The 13,591-nt window shown below is 43.2% G+C and overlaps 1 protein-coding gene across 1 annotated transcript in view; it reads right to left on the bottom strand.

Moving 5' to 3' along the window:
- hmgcra (3-hydroxy-3-methylglutaryl-CoA reductase a) overlaps positions 1–9,603 on the bottom strand; it is a 35,466-nt gene extending 25,863 nt beyond the window's left edge. The window contains exons 1-14 of the mRNA XM_003437610.5: positions 9,448–9,603; positions 7,705–7,878; positions 7,484–7,595; positions 7,311–7,398; positions 7,143–7,227; positions 6,957–7,062; positions 6,352–6,458; positions 6,150–6,266; positions 5,910–6,070; positions 5,377–5,630; positions 5,136–5,302; positions 3,530–3,724; positions 2,406–2,564; positions 1,623–1,780 (exon numbers count right to left, since the gene is read on the bottom strand). Of these exons, the coding sequence (XP_003437658.1) occupies positions 1,623–1,780; positions 2,406–2,564; positions 3,530–3,724; positions 5,136–5,302; positions 5,377–5,630; positions 5,910–6,070; positions 6,150–6,266; positions 6,352–6,458; positions 6,957–7,062; positions 7,143–7,227; positions 7,311–7,398; positions 7,484–7,595; positions 7,705–7,866 (1,871 nt within the window). The 5' untranslated portion in view covers positions 7,867–7,878; positions 9,448–9,603. The remainder of the gene's footprint in view (positions 1–1,622; positions 1,781–2,405; positions 2,565–3,529; positions 3,725–5,135; positions 5,303–5,376; positions 5,631–5,909; positions 6,071–6,149; positions 6,267–6,351; positions 6,459–6,956; positions 7,063–7,142; positions 7,228–7,310; positions 7,399–7,483; positions 7,596–7,704; positions 7,879–9,447) is intronic.
- Positions 9,604–13,591: the final 3,988 nt, after the last annotated feature.

Below are 13,591 nucleotides of genomic sequence, written 5' to 3'. Positions count from 1 at the left end.
CTGAGTGCACACATTGCAGACACACAAGCAGGCTGAGTGCACACACTGCAGGCTGAGTGCACACACTGCAGACACACAAGCAGTCTGAGTGCACACACTGCAGACACACAAGCAGACTGAGTGCACACACTGCAGACACACAAGCAGGTTGAGTGCACACACTGCAGACACACAAGCAGGCTGAGTGCACACACAAGCAGACAGAGTGCACACACTTGTGGAGAAGGAGGTAGTATGTTTTGTCATTTTGATTTATTATTTTGTTATTATTGGTATTACTGTCATTACTGTTGCATCATAAACATATAGCAAGCATATGTATACAAGAGGTATTGATATTGCATTCAAATGTTCAAATGTATTGGTATCATATTAGTCTTTATTACAGGTCCAGTAAGAACCACTTTAAACTGTTGAGTTGAATCTATAAACCGAAATGAGACAGGAAGTTATAGGCTTTTGAAGTTGCAGGTTTTGCAGAAGTGAAACCGAAAGCAGAGTGAGTGCAAGCCAAAGAGTAGGGTGTTTATTATGCATTTATCTTTGATTTAAGCTTTTAGTAGAGGCTTTTGATTAAAACATTTATTCAGTAGATTACATATATAGTTCCAGTTAGGTTATTATATGTAAGGATGAGCCTCTGTTCTGGTGAAAGGTCAGAAGTGTAACGGGTGAGATGTGAGAGCATTTAAGGGCGAGACATATACAGACACAAATAGTGAGAGGTCATGACACGTACGCAGTACACAGCATGCACGCGCCCTCGCACGTGCACACACACAGATAGACTCATTTAGTAGGTAAGAGTTTATGACTGCAAAGTTGTGCATGAGTGACATTTTGTACAGGAAGTGCACCTGATGTTCCAGGAAGATAAGCCTGGGCAGGATGGAGACAGGAAGCGCTTGGCGTCGACCCGAAGAAGATGTTCTGTTTTAGACTATGTTAAGAGTCATTGTGGTTTTGGAGTGACGTATGCTTTGTTTAAATCTGCCTAGCAACAGAAAAGGGGGCTGTACTATCTTAACCCTATAAAACTGTTGTCTGAATATGGTAAAGACAGTTCAACACTGATTGGGTTGTTGAACTCACACATGTGTTCATTAAAATGCCGTCTAAATTGCACACGCCTGGATCTGTGGTTATTTTTGGATTCCTCTCTCAACATTGAACCCTAACACACTGCAGACACACAAACAGACTGAGTGCACACACTGCAGACACACAAGCAGACTGAGTGCACACACTGCAGACACACAAACAGGTTGAGTGCACACACTGCAGGCTGAGTGCACACACTGCAGACACACAAACAGGTTGAGTGCACACACTGCAGACACACAAGCAGGCTGAGTGCACACACTGCAGGCTGAGTGCACACACTGCAGACACACAAACAGGTTGAGTGCACACACTGCAGACACACAAGCAGGCTGAGTGCACACACTGCAGACACACAAGCAGACTGAGTGCACACACTGCAGACACACAAACAGGTTGAGTGCACACACTGCAGACACACAAGCAGGCTGAGTGCACACGCTGCAGACACACAAGCAGACTGAGTGCACACACTGCAGACACACAAACAGGTTGAGTGTACACACTGCAGAACAGTTTACCTGCTGGTGTTGTCAAAGGCGGCTTTGATGGCCTGAAACCCGTCGGTGCTCTCCAGCCAGGCTTTGACTTCAGCAGCACGGCAGGCAGAGGGTAGCCTGACTACAGGGCCCCGAGTCATGCTGTCAGCCAAGATACGACTATGGGCTCCCCCACCCAGCTACACACACATATATATATGGTAAATATTAACACATGGTTCATAGTACTACTGGTTTTTCACACTGTAAAGTAACTGATAACACAAAAACTAACATATGTTTGATAATGTTTCACTGCATTGAGTCACTACTGGTAAACATCAAGTTCCAGAAAGGCTCAAATTTTAAATTTAAACATGAACACCAGTGAAATGTGAAACTGAGTAAAACCATTACAGGTTATACCAAACCAACTGATCTGTTGCGAGTCTGCTTAAAAACAAAAGGTTCACCAGTCTGATGAGTTCATAATTCTGTTCTTGGATTATATGTGGGGGACAAATGCACACGTATACATGTGCAGCCCTCAGTGTGCAAACATGTGTGTGAGAGCAGCACATATCAAATAATACCAATGCTAGCTTTGATGCACTTTGATGTACTTTGTAACAAAGAAACAATAGACCACTGATGATAAAATATTTCAGGGTGAAAATTAATCAACAACATTATGCAGCAGCAAACACACTATGGTACAGTTAAATAAAGGTACATGTACTACTGAGTGTTTCAGATACTGCGTTCATGCTGTAACTTGTCCTGCAGCACATAAAGACTAGCAGTAACAACACTTGCAACACTCACTGCGATTGCTCGACAGCCGCGGTTGGTGCTGGCTACCAAGCAGCCTTCTGTAGTTGCCATGGGAACCTGGAACTGTTTCCCATCTAGAAGTAGTGGTCCAGCCACACCCACAGGTATGGGCACATAGCCAATCACGTTCTCACAGCAGGTGCCGACAACCTGGAAAACAAAGGCTATGTTTAAAAAAACTTACTGACATTTTATTTTAAAGCTAAGAATTGATGTTTTTACCAAAATAGTTTCTTAGAAAATTAATACTGTACTGGAAATTACCACTACATCCCAGTAAATAAGGTGAGAGGAAAGAATCTGAAAACTTTATTAATCTAGGAGGTAATTATTTGGTCACAGGTGCTTCAGGACAGTAACAACAGTAACTAACTAAAATAAATAACACAGATACAACAGAGCAGCTGTAATTATAAATGTCTCAGTATATTACACACAGCTAAATACATATACAGTAGCTCACACTGAGATGCCCCTCTCATTATACTGACTGTGTACTTTTCAGTATGTACAGTTATTGTAGTGTGTACGTGTGCTTCTCCTGTATGATGCAATGCTCCATCATGTTGTCACCTGTATGACTGTAAATACACCTGAGGCTGGAAACACGTGTAAGCTTTCCTCCCACTGCTCTGTGGGTCAGGCTGCAATGTTCTGTGTTCATTAATGTTACAGTTATATTAATAATTATAAATGGTAGTTAATAATGATCAGTGTAACTAGGCTCATATGGTCGGATGGTGCAGTTACAAATGTTTCTGTTTAAATAAAACTTCTGTTGAGATTTTTAACCTTCAATGACCTTTAACCTTTTGTTTGATCTTTTTGGTGCCTAATGTTCTCTTTATTTTAGCCAGCGCTTTGTGACTTCCTGTTTATCAAAATAAACTTTACTTTCTTAACAGGACTTTGCTATGATATGTGTGAACACAGTCATTAACAGTTGTGTGGTGATAGCTTATAACAAAGAATGTGTAACCGGTACAACACACTACTAAAGTCTTCCTCCTTTCCTTTCCCCATGGTAAGGCCCTTTGTTTGAAATGTTCAGGTAAGTTCGGAGCAGTTCAGGCATAAATTAGACAACAACAGAGGAGAACGCAGTTGTGTCTCACCTTCGAGTAGTCATAGTTTGTGTACGGTAAAGAGGAGAGCGCAGAGGAACAGGGAAGCTTGGTTGATAACATTTTTCTTCTAATTGCCACTCCTCGCTCTGCGGTCTCCATGATGGCTTCCAGTTTGTAGGCAGGGATGTGTTTAGAGCTGACCAGAAGCATCACCTCAGCATCACTCAGGAAACGAGGGCCCAGCTGCAACAACCGGACTCACTATCAGTTACATAGTCTGCACAGACCAGTCGCTGGGAATTTACTTTAAATACATGATAATAAATAATATACAGTAAGATAAAATAACTAAAAGACAGAGAAATAATTCTGAAATGACTTTATAAACATGTCATTTTTTCCCCACAACAAATAAACATTTTGGAAAACAGGTGTATGTCAGAGACAGTTTATTAAATGATGTCATCAGGTGTCAAGATCAGAAACAAACATCTTCACCTGTTAAATGTAGCCCACTGTTGGCATTGACACCATTTATAGTTTAGCATACATGCTGCTTATATAAATATTTCCACAGTCATAACTCAGCAGTAAATGCCGTGGACTACATGCATGCTATGGTCAAACATCCACTAATTCACGGTCATGAATTTCATGGTAATTTGGTTTAATGTTACTTTGTAAGCTGCACGTCAACCAGATGATTCTGGCATAATTGGTAGAGCTCATTTAAAGTAGCTGCTGTGTGTATGAATACTTTTGACCCCGTATTTGTACTTTTACCACACAGAAATGACAGAAAATTCAAACTTGTGAACCCAATTCTTGTTTTTGAAAATCTTTCCACACTGGAAAAAGAACAGTTCAAAGACATCGATGAAAGTCTGAGGTTACCATGGCATCCGTGACGAGTGTGTGTAAACTGCAGCTCTACAATCACTGCAGATCACATCTTTGTGCAGGTATTGTTTCTTTAAGTAGAGTTGATCATTTTAATTTGTGTACCAAACTGCAAATGAACGAGGTGGAGGTAGGCAGGGTCAGGCCTGTTAACTTTAAAGTGAAGGCAGTCCCATCTTGTAGCTGCAGTTAGCTGCTGTTACTAAATTATCGAAAGTTGAAACTTTTTGTGGGCTTGTCAGTCTTCCTGTGATAAAGCCGAACCATTTCAACTTAAAGGGAAACGGCATGTTTCAGCAGCATGAGTCAGAAAAGATGAGGAAGGACAAACATGTCAATGGCCTCCACCTGGAAACACTTCCTGTTTGGGGGCCATCCCCTCTTCTCCACATTAACACCGAAGCCGCTGAGGCCGACACCCTCGACTACCTAACTGATCAGGTCAGGAGTTTAACTGACTTGATTCTTTACTCTGATTAAAACGAGCTCCTTCATTACCAACAACATAACATGTTATGTTAGCATAAGTGTGTTCAAAGCTGCCCAACATAACGATCCTGAAGTCCAGCACATATATAACTGAGCTGCCTGAGCAGATATGTGTGGAAAATTATTATCATTCTTTAAACGATCACAACTGATGGCAACAGTTTTAATATCGCATGATTCAAAATAAAGAAAATGACTAAATGTTTGTGGAATGAGTTATCAGCTTTTGAAGACGGGCTTCAGCGATTTGCGTCTAATGACTGACCTTAGGGTTGTTGAGGATGGCCACACAGTCGTTCAGGTCTCTGGGCTTTTGGGGGAGCGTGTTCTCCGTGCTCTCGGACTTGGATTCTTCTTCTTCTTCCCTCATTACAAAGAAGCTCCTTGGATGATGATCGTTGTCGGCAGCAGACAGGGGCCGGATAACCTCATCTAGGATAACAAAGTTGAATTTGATAACAAAGTGCTAACAGGTCCGTCTGTTTTACCACTATCACGAGACACACCTTTCTCCTCTTTATGGGCAGGTCCTGGAACAGCCATGGTGTGAGCAGGGGCGTGGCATCGTGACCTAACCAGATCCTCCCTGCAGCAGGGCTCGGATGGGGATGGAGGATTTAGGGTGTGGGTGGAAAGGGAGATGGGGTTCTTCAGTGACAGCGTAGATTCCATCTCAGCCTGTTCAAAGAAGATGTACTTGATAGCTAGCAGCAGGGCCAAGACAAGACAGATCATTTGCTCTATGTCCATAGTTATCATCCTGTAAGGTAAGATGGAGAGGAACATGTTTCACTTCAGAAAAGCACGACAACAGGAATGTCCAGGAAAACTCTGCAATTCCATTATAAACACAAAGCAGCCTTTTCCCTCACAGATGACCCTGACCATCTATCTCTCCATAGAACAGAGTTTTTGCCCTTTATGTCTCACATAGAAAGTGTCATACATTCAGCAGCTCAACAACATGTGCAATGCTACATGAGGCAGTAATCACAACTGTGCAAACGTTAAATTAAAACAACCTAAATTATTGCATCACCTCGTGAGGTAGAACTGCCAAAGAGGTTTATCCGGCTCAATTCTCCTGGGTGAGAAGTGGTCCAGCTCCATGCCAACCCCGAGCATGTCGACTGTAGAATTTATGGACAATGGTTCAGCAATCCAGCGGCTGTGAGCATGAACCATGACCAGGCCTAGAGACTGAACGTGGAGCAGAGAAACACATTACACACTTCTTCAAATAAAGACAAAGACACTAAGTAACGTGTTAGAAGTTTACCATGATCATTTTGACCCTCTGTGTTACAGGATTGGGTTTGTTGTCCTCCTCCTCCATTGCTCTGGACAAATGGTTGAGCTGCCAGATAGGATGGCCCCCCTGACTCTCGCGGGACAGCTGAAAGAACAAATAACAGGATCAATCAAAGAAACCCACACAAACATCAACATGTCAGACAAATGCAGGAAAGCTGTGCCCTTACCTCCAGCAACAGGGAAACACATGCTGGGAAGAAAGTCATGAACACAAAGTAGTTGGCCAAGACAGACATGCATCCAAAGCAGCACATGATTTCCAACTGCCTCACACCTGCAAGACACCAAACAGATATCTGATAATGCTCAACAACAAGTCACTGGTTATTATAACAGCAATGATAAACTCAGTATAGTGGCTAGCTTGGTGACCTGTGGGGGAAGAAACCACACCTGGCTGATGTCACTTCAGTCGATACTAATGTGCAGTCTTACACAACCTTTGATCTGATTACAAATGTAGTTATCTCCAAATGATTTCAAAAATAGAAGAAAACTTGTGACGCAATAATAATCAAACATGTGGGAAACTCAACTGGTGCTAAAGTGACCAGACATAAATACATGACAGCTTCCAGCAAGCTGTGAAAAAAGATGATTCATACAGTGCTTACTTCACAGCAACATAAAAGCAGCTTCAGTTCACATGTAAAACAGTATGTTTGTATCAGTATCTGACATCGGTTCATGGAAACTGTGGAAAACAAGCTCAGGAACCAAGGAACTAACTAGCTGGTCTCTCCTAATGCGGACACCAAACAGCAGCACATACCTGACATGGTTCCCACTCCGATCACTAAGCATTCCACGAGAGCATCCAAAGTAAAGGCAGGTCCAAGTACTGCCATCCCATGAGCAATGTTATCCCTCACTTCATCCTGAAAACATATGAGTGATATATTAGTTTCTCAGCTGCTGTTGGGCTGTGGCACTAAAAACCAAATATAATAGTGCATACCTGAGAACTAGAGCTTAAGGCAAACTTGGCGAGAGCGCATGCTTTGGAGAGATCAATGAGAAGCAGAAAGAAGGGCAAAGCCTCACTGAAAGACAGGATCAAACTATTTATCGCAAGTTTCTGAAAGAGTTCCTGAAAAAAGGCCCATTTTATCAAGTGTGTCCTTACTTGAGGCCAGTGAGCTCCTTATCAAGAAAGTGAATGACAACTGTGCTGAATACAAAGCTGGAGAAGATGGTGAAAAGGCCAGCAATGCCTACAGAAAAAGCAGATGGAGTCAGGTCAAAGGGAAGAAAACGTCACTGACATGTCCTACAAATACATGACCACTGATAATGTACCTAAAATATATTTGGACCCCAGCTGTCTTAGGTTCTGGAACTGAAAGTAAATATAGACGATGGCGATACAACGTGTAATGGTGAGGATGATGACGTCACTGCTCAGAATTTCCTGCAATAATAAAAAAGAATAGAGCAGCGGTGAGGTCATCAACATCGACTAAAAATACAAACATACGTGTTGCACTACTTGTTATTATTGACACTGATCCTTTGCTCACCTCTGTTTTGGGGCAGTCAAAGTTCCAGCCACATATCTGATCATTCCCAGTAAACATGTTCATGGACATCATGCAGACAGTGAGGGTGACTGTGCCCACAATCACCTCCCAGGGGTGAGAGGCCACCACGAGGCCGTGGGCACGGAACACGCGGGTCAGCATGCTGCAGCGGGGCTACAACATAACACACGTAAACTGAAGAGCTTTCCGAGGATGTCCGATGACAATCTGACAATTTGAAATGGGATCGATTCGTTTAACTTTGATTTCTACAGTGTCAGGTCAAAAGCGCTTAATACGTTAAGATAACAGATAACCGTAGAACTGATTACTGACAGGGTTAGGTTTTACACCACAGCTATTTTAAAGTGCTAAATTAGGGTTACCATATTTTGTTTTTCAAAAAAGAGGACACTTGGCTCAGTCATGAAGAGCTTTAATAACACAATAATGCCACTTTGGGTGGCACCCTGGGGGGGGGGGGGGGGGGCGCAGAGCCATGGTTTTCTACGGGGCTCCCACACAAATGCAAAGCACAGGATGAAGCATCGCCAAATACTAGAAAATATGGTAAAGCATATCTTGCCTTTGGCTTCACCTGCACAAGGGCCAAGGTAGGAATTCCTTTCCCCTGGGTTGGGAGCAGCGCTTGGCTCTCCAAATCACGGACAAACAGTATCCCATATTCTTGATTTTTACTTCACAAACACTTCTTATAATGACTAACTACTCCTGACATTTTAGAGATGTTAGCTCCCCTGTGCAAATCAGGGACAAACAGTATCCCACAGCTGTCTATGTTTTTGAACCCATTTTGCACAGAGAGGCATTTTTAAAGCAATGTTGAATATTATCACAGGAAAAAAACAACTACACGTAAAATAATTACACCATGACGCCTCTGCCTTTCTAAATGCAGGGACAGTAACTGCGTGTGTATGTAAGCGTGTAAAACCTGCAGATAGATTAACAATAACAGTATTTTGTCTCTATCCGCGATTGTAGAAATTCATCTCATGTAAACAGTAACGTGGCGCACAGCGTGAAAAGAGGCACATACCTTTGACGTTGCATGACGAACTCTGTATTTCTCGTCCACACATAAATGCTAAAACTGAGTTTTCGAAAATCTCCAACCTGGCAGGAGTTTTAAAAAATTTCCGTTTCTGAAACGCCGTTTACGTGTGGACGAAAAATGTCATATAGGCTTTTACAAGTTTACAGGTTTTTTTGTTTTTTGTTTTTTACAAAAAAATAACTTAAAAGCCTCTGGAATTAAATAATGGTACAGAACTAAGGCCTCATCTGCATAAGAAAAATTACCAGTACTGGGCCGGTAAGAGGGAAATTTCTTTTGCAGTTCATCTGAAATGATGCACTTGCGCTTTGGGATCTTCTAAACAACATTAGGCGCGTTGCTGCGCACCGTCTGTCCCGTCTGTGAGCGCAGAACAAGCGCTCACAAAGCAGCAGTTCGGGGATGACATCAAGCGCATGGGTCCTCTCTCGGACTATAGGAAAACCCGGACATTTTCATCAATCTCGAAAATCCCCACCGACGGCCCGGACAGAACGTGAAAAGTGGACATGTCCGGGGAAAAGAGGACGGGTGGTCACCCTAGCTAAATAAGAAACTTTATTTATACTATTTTAATAAGTCAATTACTTATATAAACCTGCAGGTTATTATTATTTTTCTATTAAAATGTCGTTGTGTGAGTGAGTGCGCGCAGACTGACTTACCTTGGTAAGAAGATGATTATGGAGGTCTGATTAACACAGCCCCGCCGTGCAGGAGATGTAAAGCTGCAGATTACACTGACTGAACGGGGATTCTGCACTTCACCTCCCAGTGTCACCACACCGATGGAACCATGGCACGCTATGGTGTCATGCAGCACTTCCACCTATCAGGTCCGTCTGACGCTTGGCTAGCGGCGTTTCCCCGCCCCGTTTCCTAGGCGACAGTAGTACTAGGGCATGGCCAAAGCTAAAACGACTAATCTCGCCACTATTACACACACCAGGCTGTATGTAAAGATCACAGCATGTTAGTTAGCTGTTAGACTTTAGAGTACCCCCTTTTATCTATTTTAAATAAATTTAAATATAATAAATAAAATACGTTTTAAATAACACATTCTAACCGCGATGTAGTACCAGTATAGCGGTGCCATTTGAATCCAACGGACTGGGGTTATGGAGCGACATTACAGTTTTTTCTGAATGCTTAAACCCTAACTGTGATTCTTATAGCACAATTTCTAAAACTATTAATACTTATAGCAAAACCACTCACTGAGTTTGCAAAACTAAAAGCACAAACACTGCTTTGCACTCAGTTTGCCATTTTGTAACACACACTTTGCAAACCTGTAGCTACAATCCACTGCACAGCACTCTTTTTGCAGAACTGTAAACACAACTCACGGCTTTACACTCAATTTCCAAATGATCAGCACACTCCTAGCAAAACTATACACATTTATGGCCATTATTTACACTATTTTGCCAACTGTCTGGCACACTGTCACGTGTGAAAACTTTTTTAGATAATTAGTTCACTTTGCAATCAGCCTAAGCACTATAATACAGGTAAGCTCTGTGTGTGGAGTACAATGGAGGGAGCAGGAAGAGTGAGAAGTAGAGGAGGCCGAGGAAGAGGACGTGGAGGTGAAGAAGTAGGATGAAGAGGACAACAAGGACAAGGAGGAGCAAGAGGAGGACGAGGAGGGGGGAGAGGAAGGGTAAGAAGAGTAAGAAATAGAATTGCTGATGACATCAGAGCTACAATAGTGGACCATGTCATCAACCATGGAGTGACCCTGAGGGAAGCTGGCCAACGGGTTCAGCCTAACTTGAGCCGCTACACTGTAGCAAGCATCATAAGGACATTTTGAAATGAGAGTCGGTTAGCACAGTCACTTTGCACTAAGATCTGTAGCACTGCCATGCTAATGAGGAACACAACAATACCATAGATGTAAAATTCCAGAAGATATTTTCCCCTGTGCCTTGGACTAGAGCAGCGCTCCCCAACTCCCGGGCCTCGGACCGGTACCGGTCCGTGAGTCGTTTGGTACCGGGCCGCGAGAGTTGAGGCTCAGGTGTGAAATGTATGGTTTTCAGCGTTATTTTGTTATCGTTTTTATCGTTAACTCGCTTTTCCTGGGTCTTTTCACGTGTGTTATGAATAAATCGTCTTTTTTTTGGTACCGGTACTAGTTTTATTTTGTTGTGTTTATCCGCGACACCTTAAAGGCCGGTCCATGAAAATATTGTCTGGCATAAACCGGTCTGTGGCACAAAAAAGGTTGGGGACCGCTGGACTAGAGGACATTTCATGTGATGTAGACGAAATTTTGTGGCCAGATCCACAGAGATGACACAATGTAGACTGATTTCTTTTTTTTCCTCAGTGAAATTACTATTTCGTTTTGACTTGGAAATAAACACTTGTGTTTGTTTTGATGTGTGTGAATAAACACCAGTACTTGAAGTTTGGATCCCTCTATGCTTACGGATCTATGACAAAAGTATGAGCTCAAACTGACATAGCCTACCTTGTACACAGAGAAAGCAAAAGCCAGATGTGCTTTTCATTCATACCATCAGTGTGTAGTTGGTGCATTGTGTGCTTATTAATTTGATGGCTTGTGTTAACTGTCTGATACAAAAATACCATTTTTACAAAGGTGTGGTGAGTTAAGCAAAGGTTATTCGCTTTTACAAGAAAACTACAATGTTTTGCTGATTGGGTGAAGAGTTTTCTTATTTGTGTGTAGAGTTTTGCAAAAATAGCCAATAGTTACAAAAAATGTGCTCAAGCCATCAGAAAAAACTGTAAGAACAGGAGGGAGACATGAATGAAGTTAGTCCGCTCATACCTGAAGGTTGAAGTCTTCTTCTTTGTTACAGTTTTTTATTTTAAGCAAAAAAGTTGACGAAGCGCTAAAGCTTTTGACGTTCATATATCTTATGTGTGTGTCTGTGTGTGTGTGTGTGTCAGATTGCAGAAGAGCAAATTCACTCTTTCTTACCACAACAGCTAAATAGTAAAGTCAATATTAAATGGCAGCTACAGGCGTTGTGTTAATCCTACTGGATTCTGTTTCATGACATCAGCCTTCACAGTCATGTCACTTCCACTTCAGCTGATTTAGGTTTGATATTTCATTTTACAGTATTTCATTAATCACTGTCCTGTTTACAGTTTTTGTCACTGCACTGTATTGCTCTAAATGTAATGTATATTATATATATTATCTTGTGTATGATATATTTGAATAGCACAACAGAACATAAAATGTGGGGTCCCTATTTTATTTGAATTTACAGTATAACTGTAAAATTGTAAACAGGAGGAACAATGCGGTTTTCGTCCTGGTCGCGGAACACTGGACCAGCTCTTTATCCTCTCAAGGATACTTGAGGGTGCATGGGAGTTTGCCCAACCAGTTTACATGTGTTTTGTGGACTTGGAGAAGGCATTCGACCGTGTCCCTCGGGGTGTCCTGTGGGAGGTGTTGCGGGAGTATGGGGTGTCTGGCCCATTGCTACGGGCCATTCGATCCCTATACAACCGTTGCAAGAGTTTGGTTCGCATTGCCGGCAATAAGTCGGACTCGTTCCCGGTGGGTGATGGGCTCCGCCAGGGCTGCCCTTTGTCACCGGTTCTGTTCATAATTTTTATGGACAGGATTTCTAGGCGCAGCCAAGTGGCGGAGGGCTTTCACTTCGGTGGCCTCAGAATCTCATCTCTGCTTTTTGCGGATGATGTGGTTCTGTTGGCTTCATCAGGTGAGGGCCTCCAGCTCGCACTGGAGCGGTTCGCAGCCGAGTGTGAAACAGCGGGAATGAGGATCAGCACCTCAAAATCTGAGGCCATGGTTCTCAGCCGGAAAAGGGTGTAGTGCCCACTCCGGGTCGGGGATGAGTTCCTGCCCCAAGTGGAGGAGTTCAAGTATCTCGGGGTCTTGTTCGCGAGTGATGGGAGAAGGGAGCCGGAGATCGACAGACGGATTGGTGCTGCAGCTGCAGTGATGGGGACGCTGCACCGGTCCGTCGTGGTGAAGAGGGAGCTGAGTGTAAAAGCGACGCTCTCAATTTACCGGTCGATCTACGTCCCTACCCTCACCTATGGCCACGAGCTGTGGGTAGTGACCGAAAGAACGAGATCGCGGATACAAGCGGCAGAAATGAGCTTCCTCCGAAGGGTGGCTGGCCTCTCCCTTAGAGATAGGGTGAGAAGTTCGGCCATCCGGGAGGGGCTCAGAGTAGAGCCGCTGCTCCTCCACATCGAAAGGAGCCAGTTGAGGTGGTTCGGGCATCTGACAAGGATGCCTCCTGGGCGCCTCCTGGGTGAGGTGTTCCGGGCATGTCCCACCGGGAGGAGGCCCCGGGGCAGACCCAGGACACGCTGGAGAGATTATATCTCTCGGCTGGCCTGGGAGCGCCTTGGTGTTCCCCCGGATAAGCTGGAGGAGGTGGCTGAGGAGAGGGAGGTCTGGGCTTCCCTGCTTAGGCTACTGCCCCCGCGACCCGGCCTCGGATAAAGCGGATGAAGATGGATGGATGGATGGACAGTATAACTATATTTACCCACTAATACTAAGGTATTTACATTAAAAGAAGGGAATAGAGTTATTTAACCTTATCTAACATCCAGGTGTTTAACAGGAAAGGAGACACAAATTGTACTGTAAGTAAGTCTAGCATAAATCATTTAAAGTACAGTATAGTACAGTGTAAGGAATTGCTGAGTAAGTACTGTTTAGGTTTGTGCATACTCAATTGTCTTTTTATATGAAATATAAAAATGATACATTGATAGTACTCATTATTATATCTGAGCCTGTTTTTATTCACCTTTAATGAAAAACAAAGA

Source organism: Oreochromis niloticus, linkage group LG12, assembly GCF_001858045.2.
Source record: "Oreochromis niloticus isolate F11D_XX linkage group LG12, O_niloticus_UMD_NMBU, whole genome shotgun sequence".
Taxonomy (NCBI): Eukaryota; Metazoa; Chordata; class Actinopteri; order Cichliformes; family Cichlidae; genus Oreochromis; species Oreochromis niloticus.
Note: the sequence above shows the minus strand (reverse complement) of the source record. Positions and strands in the feature narration are given on the sequence as shown.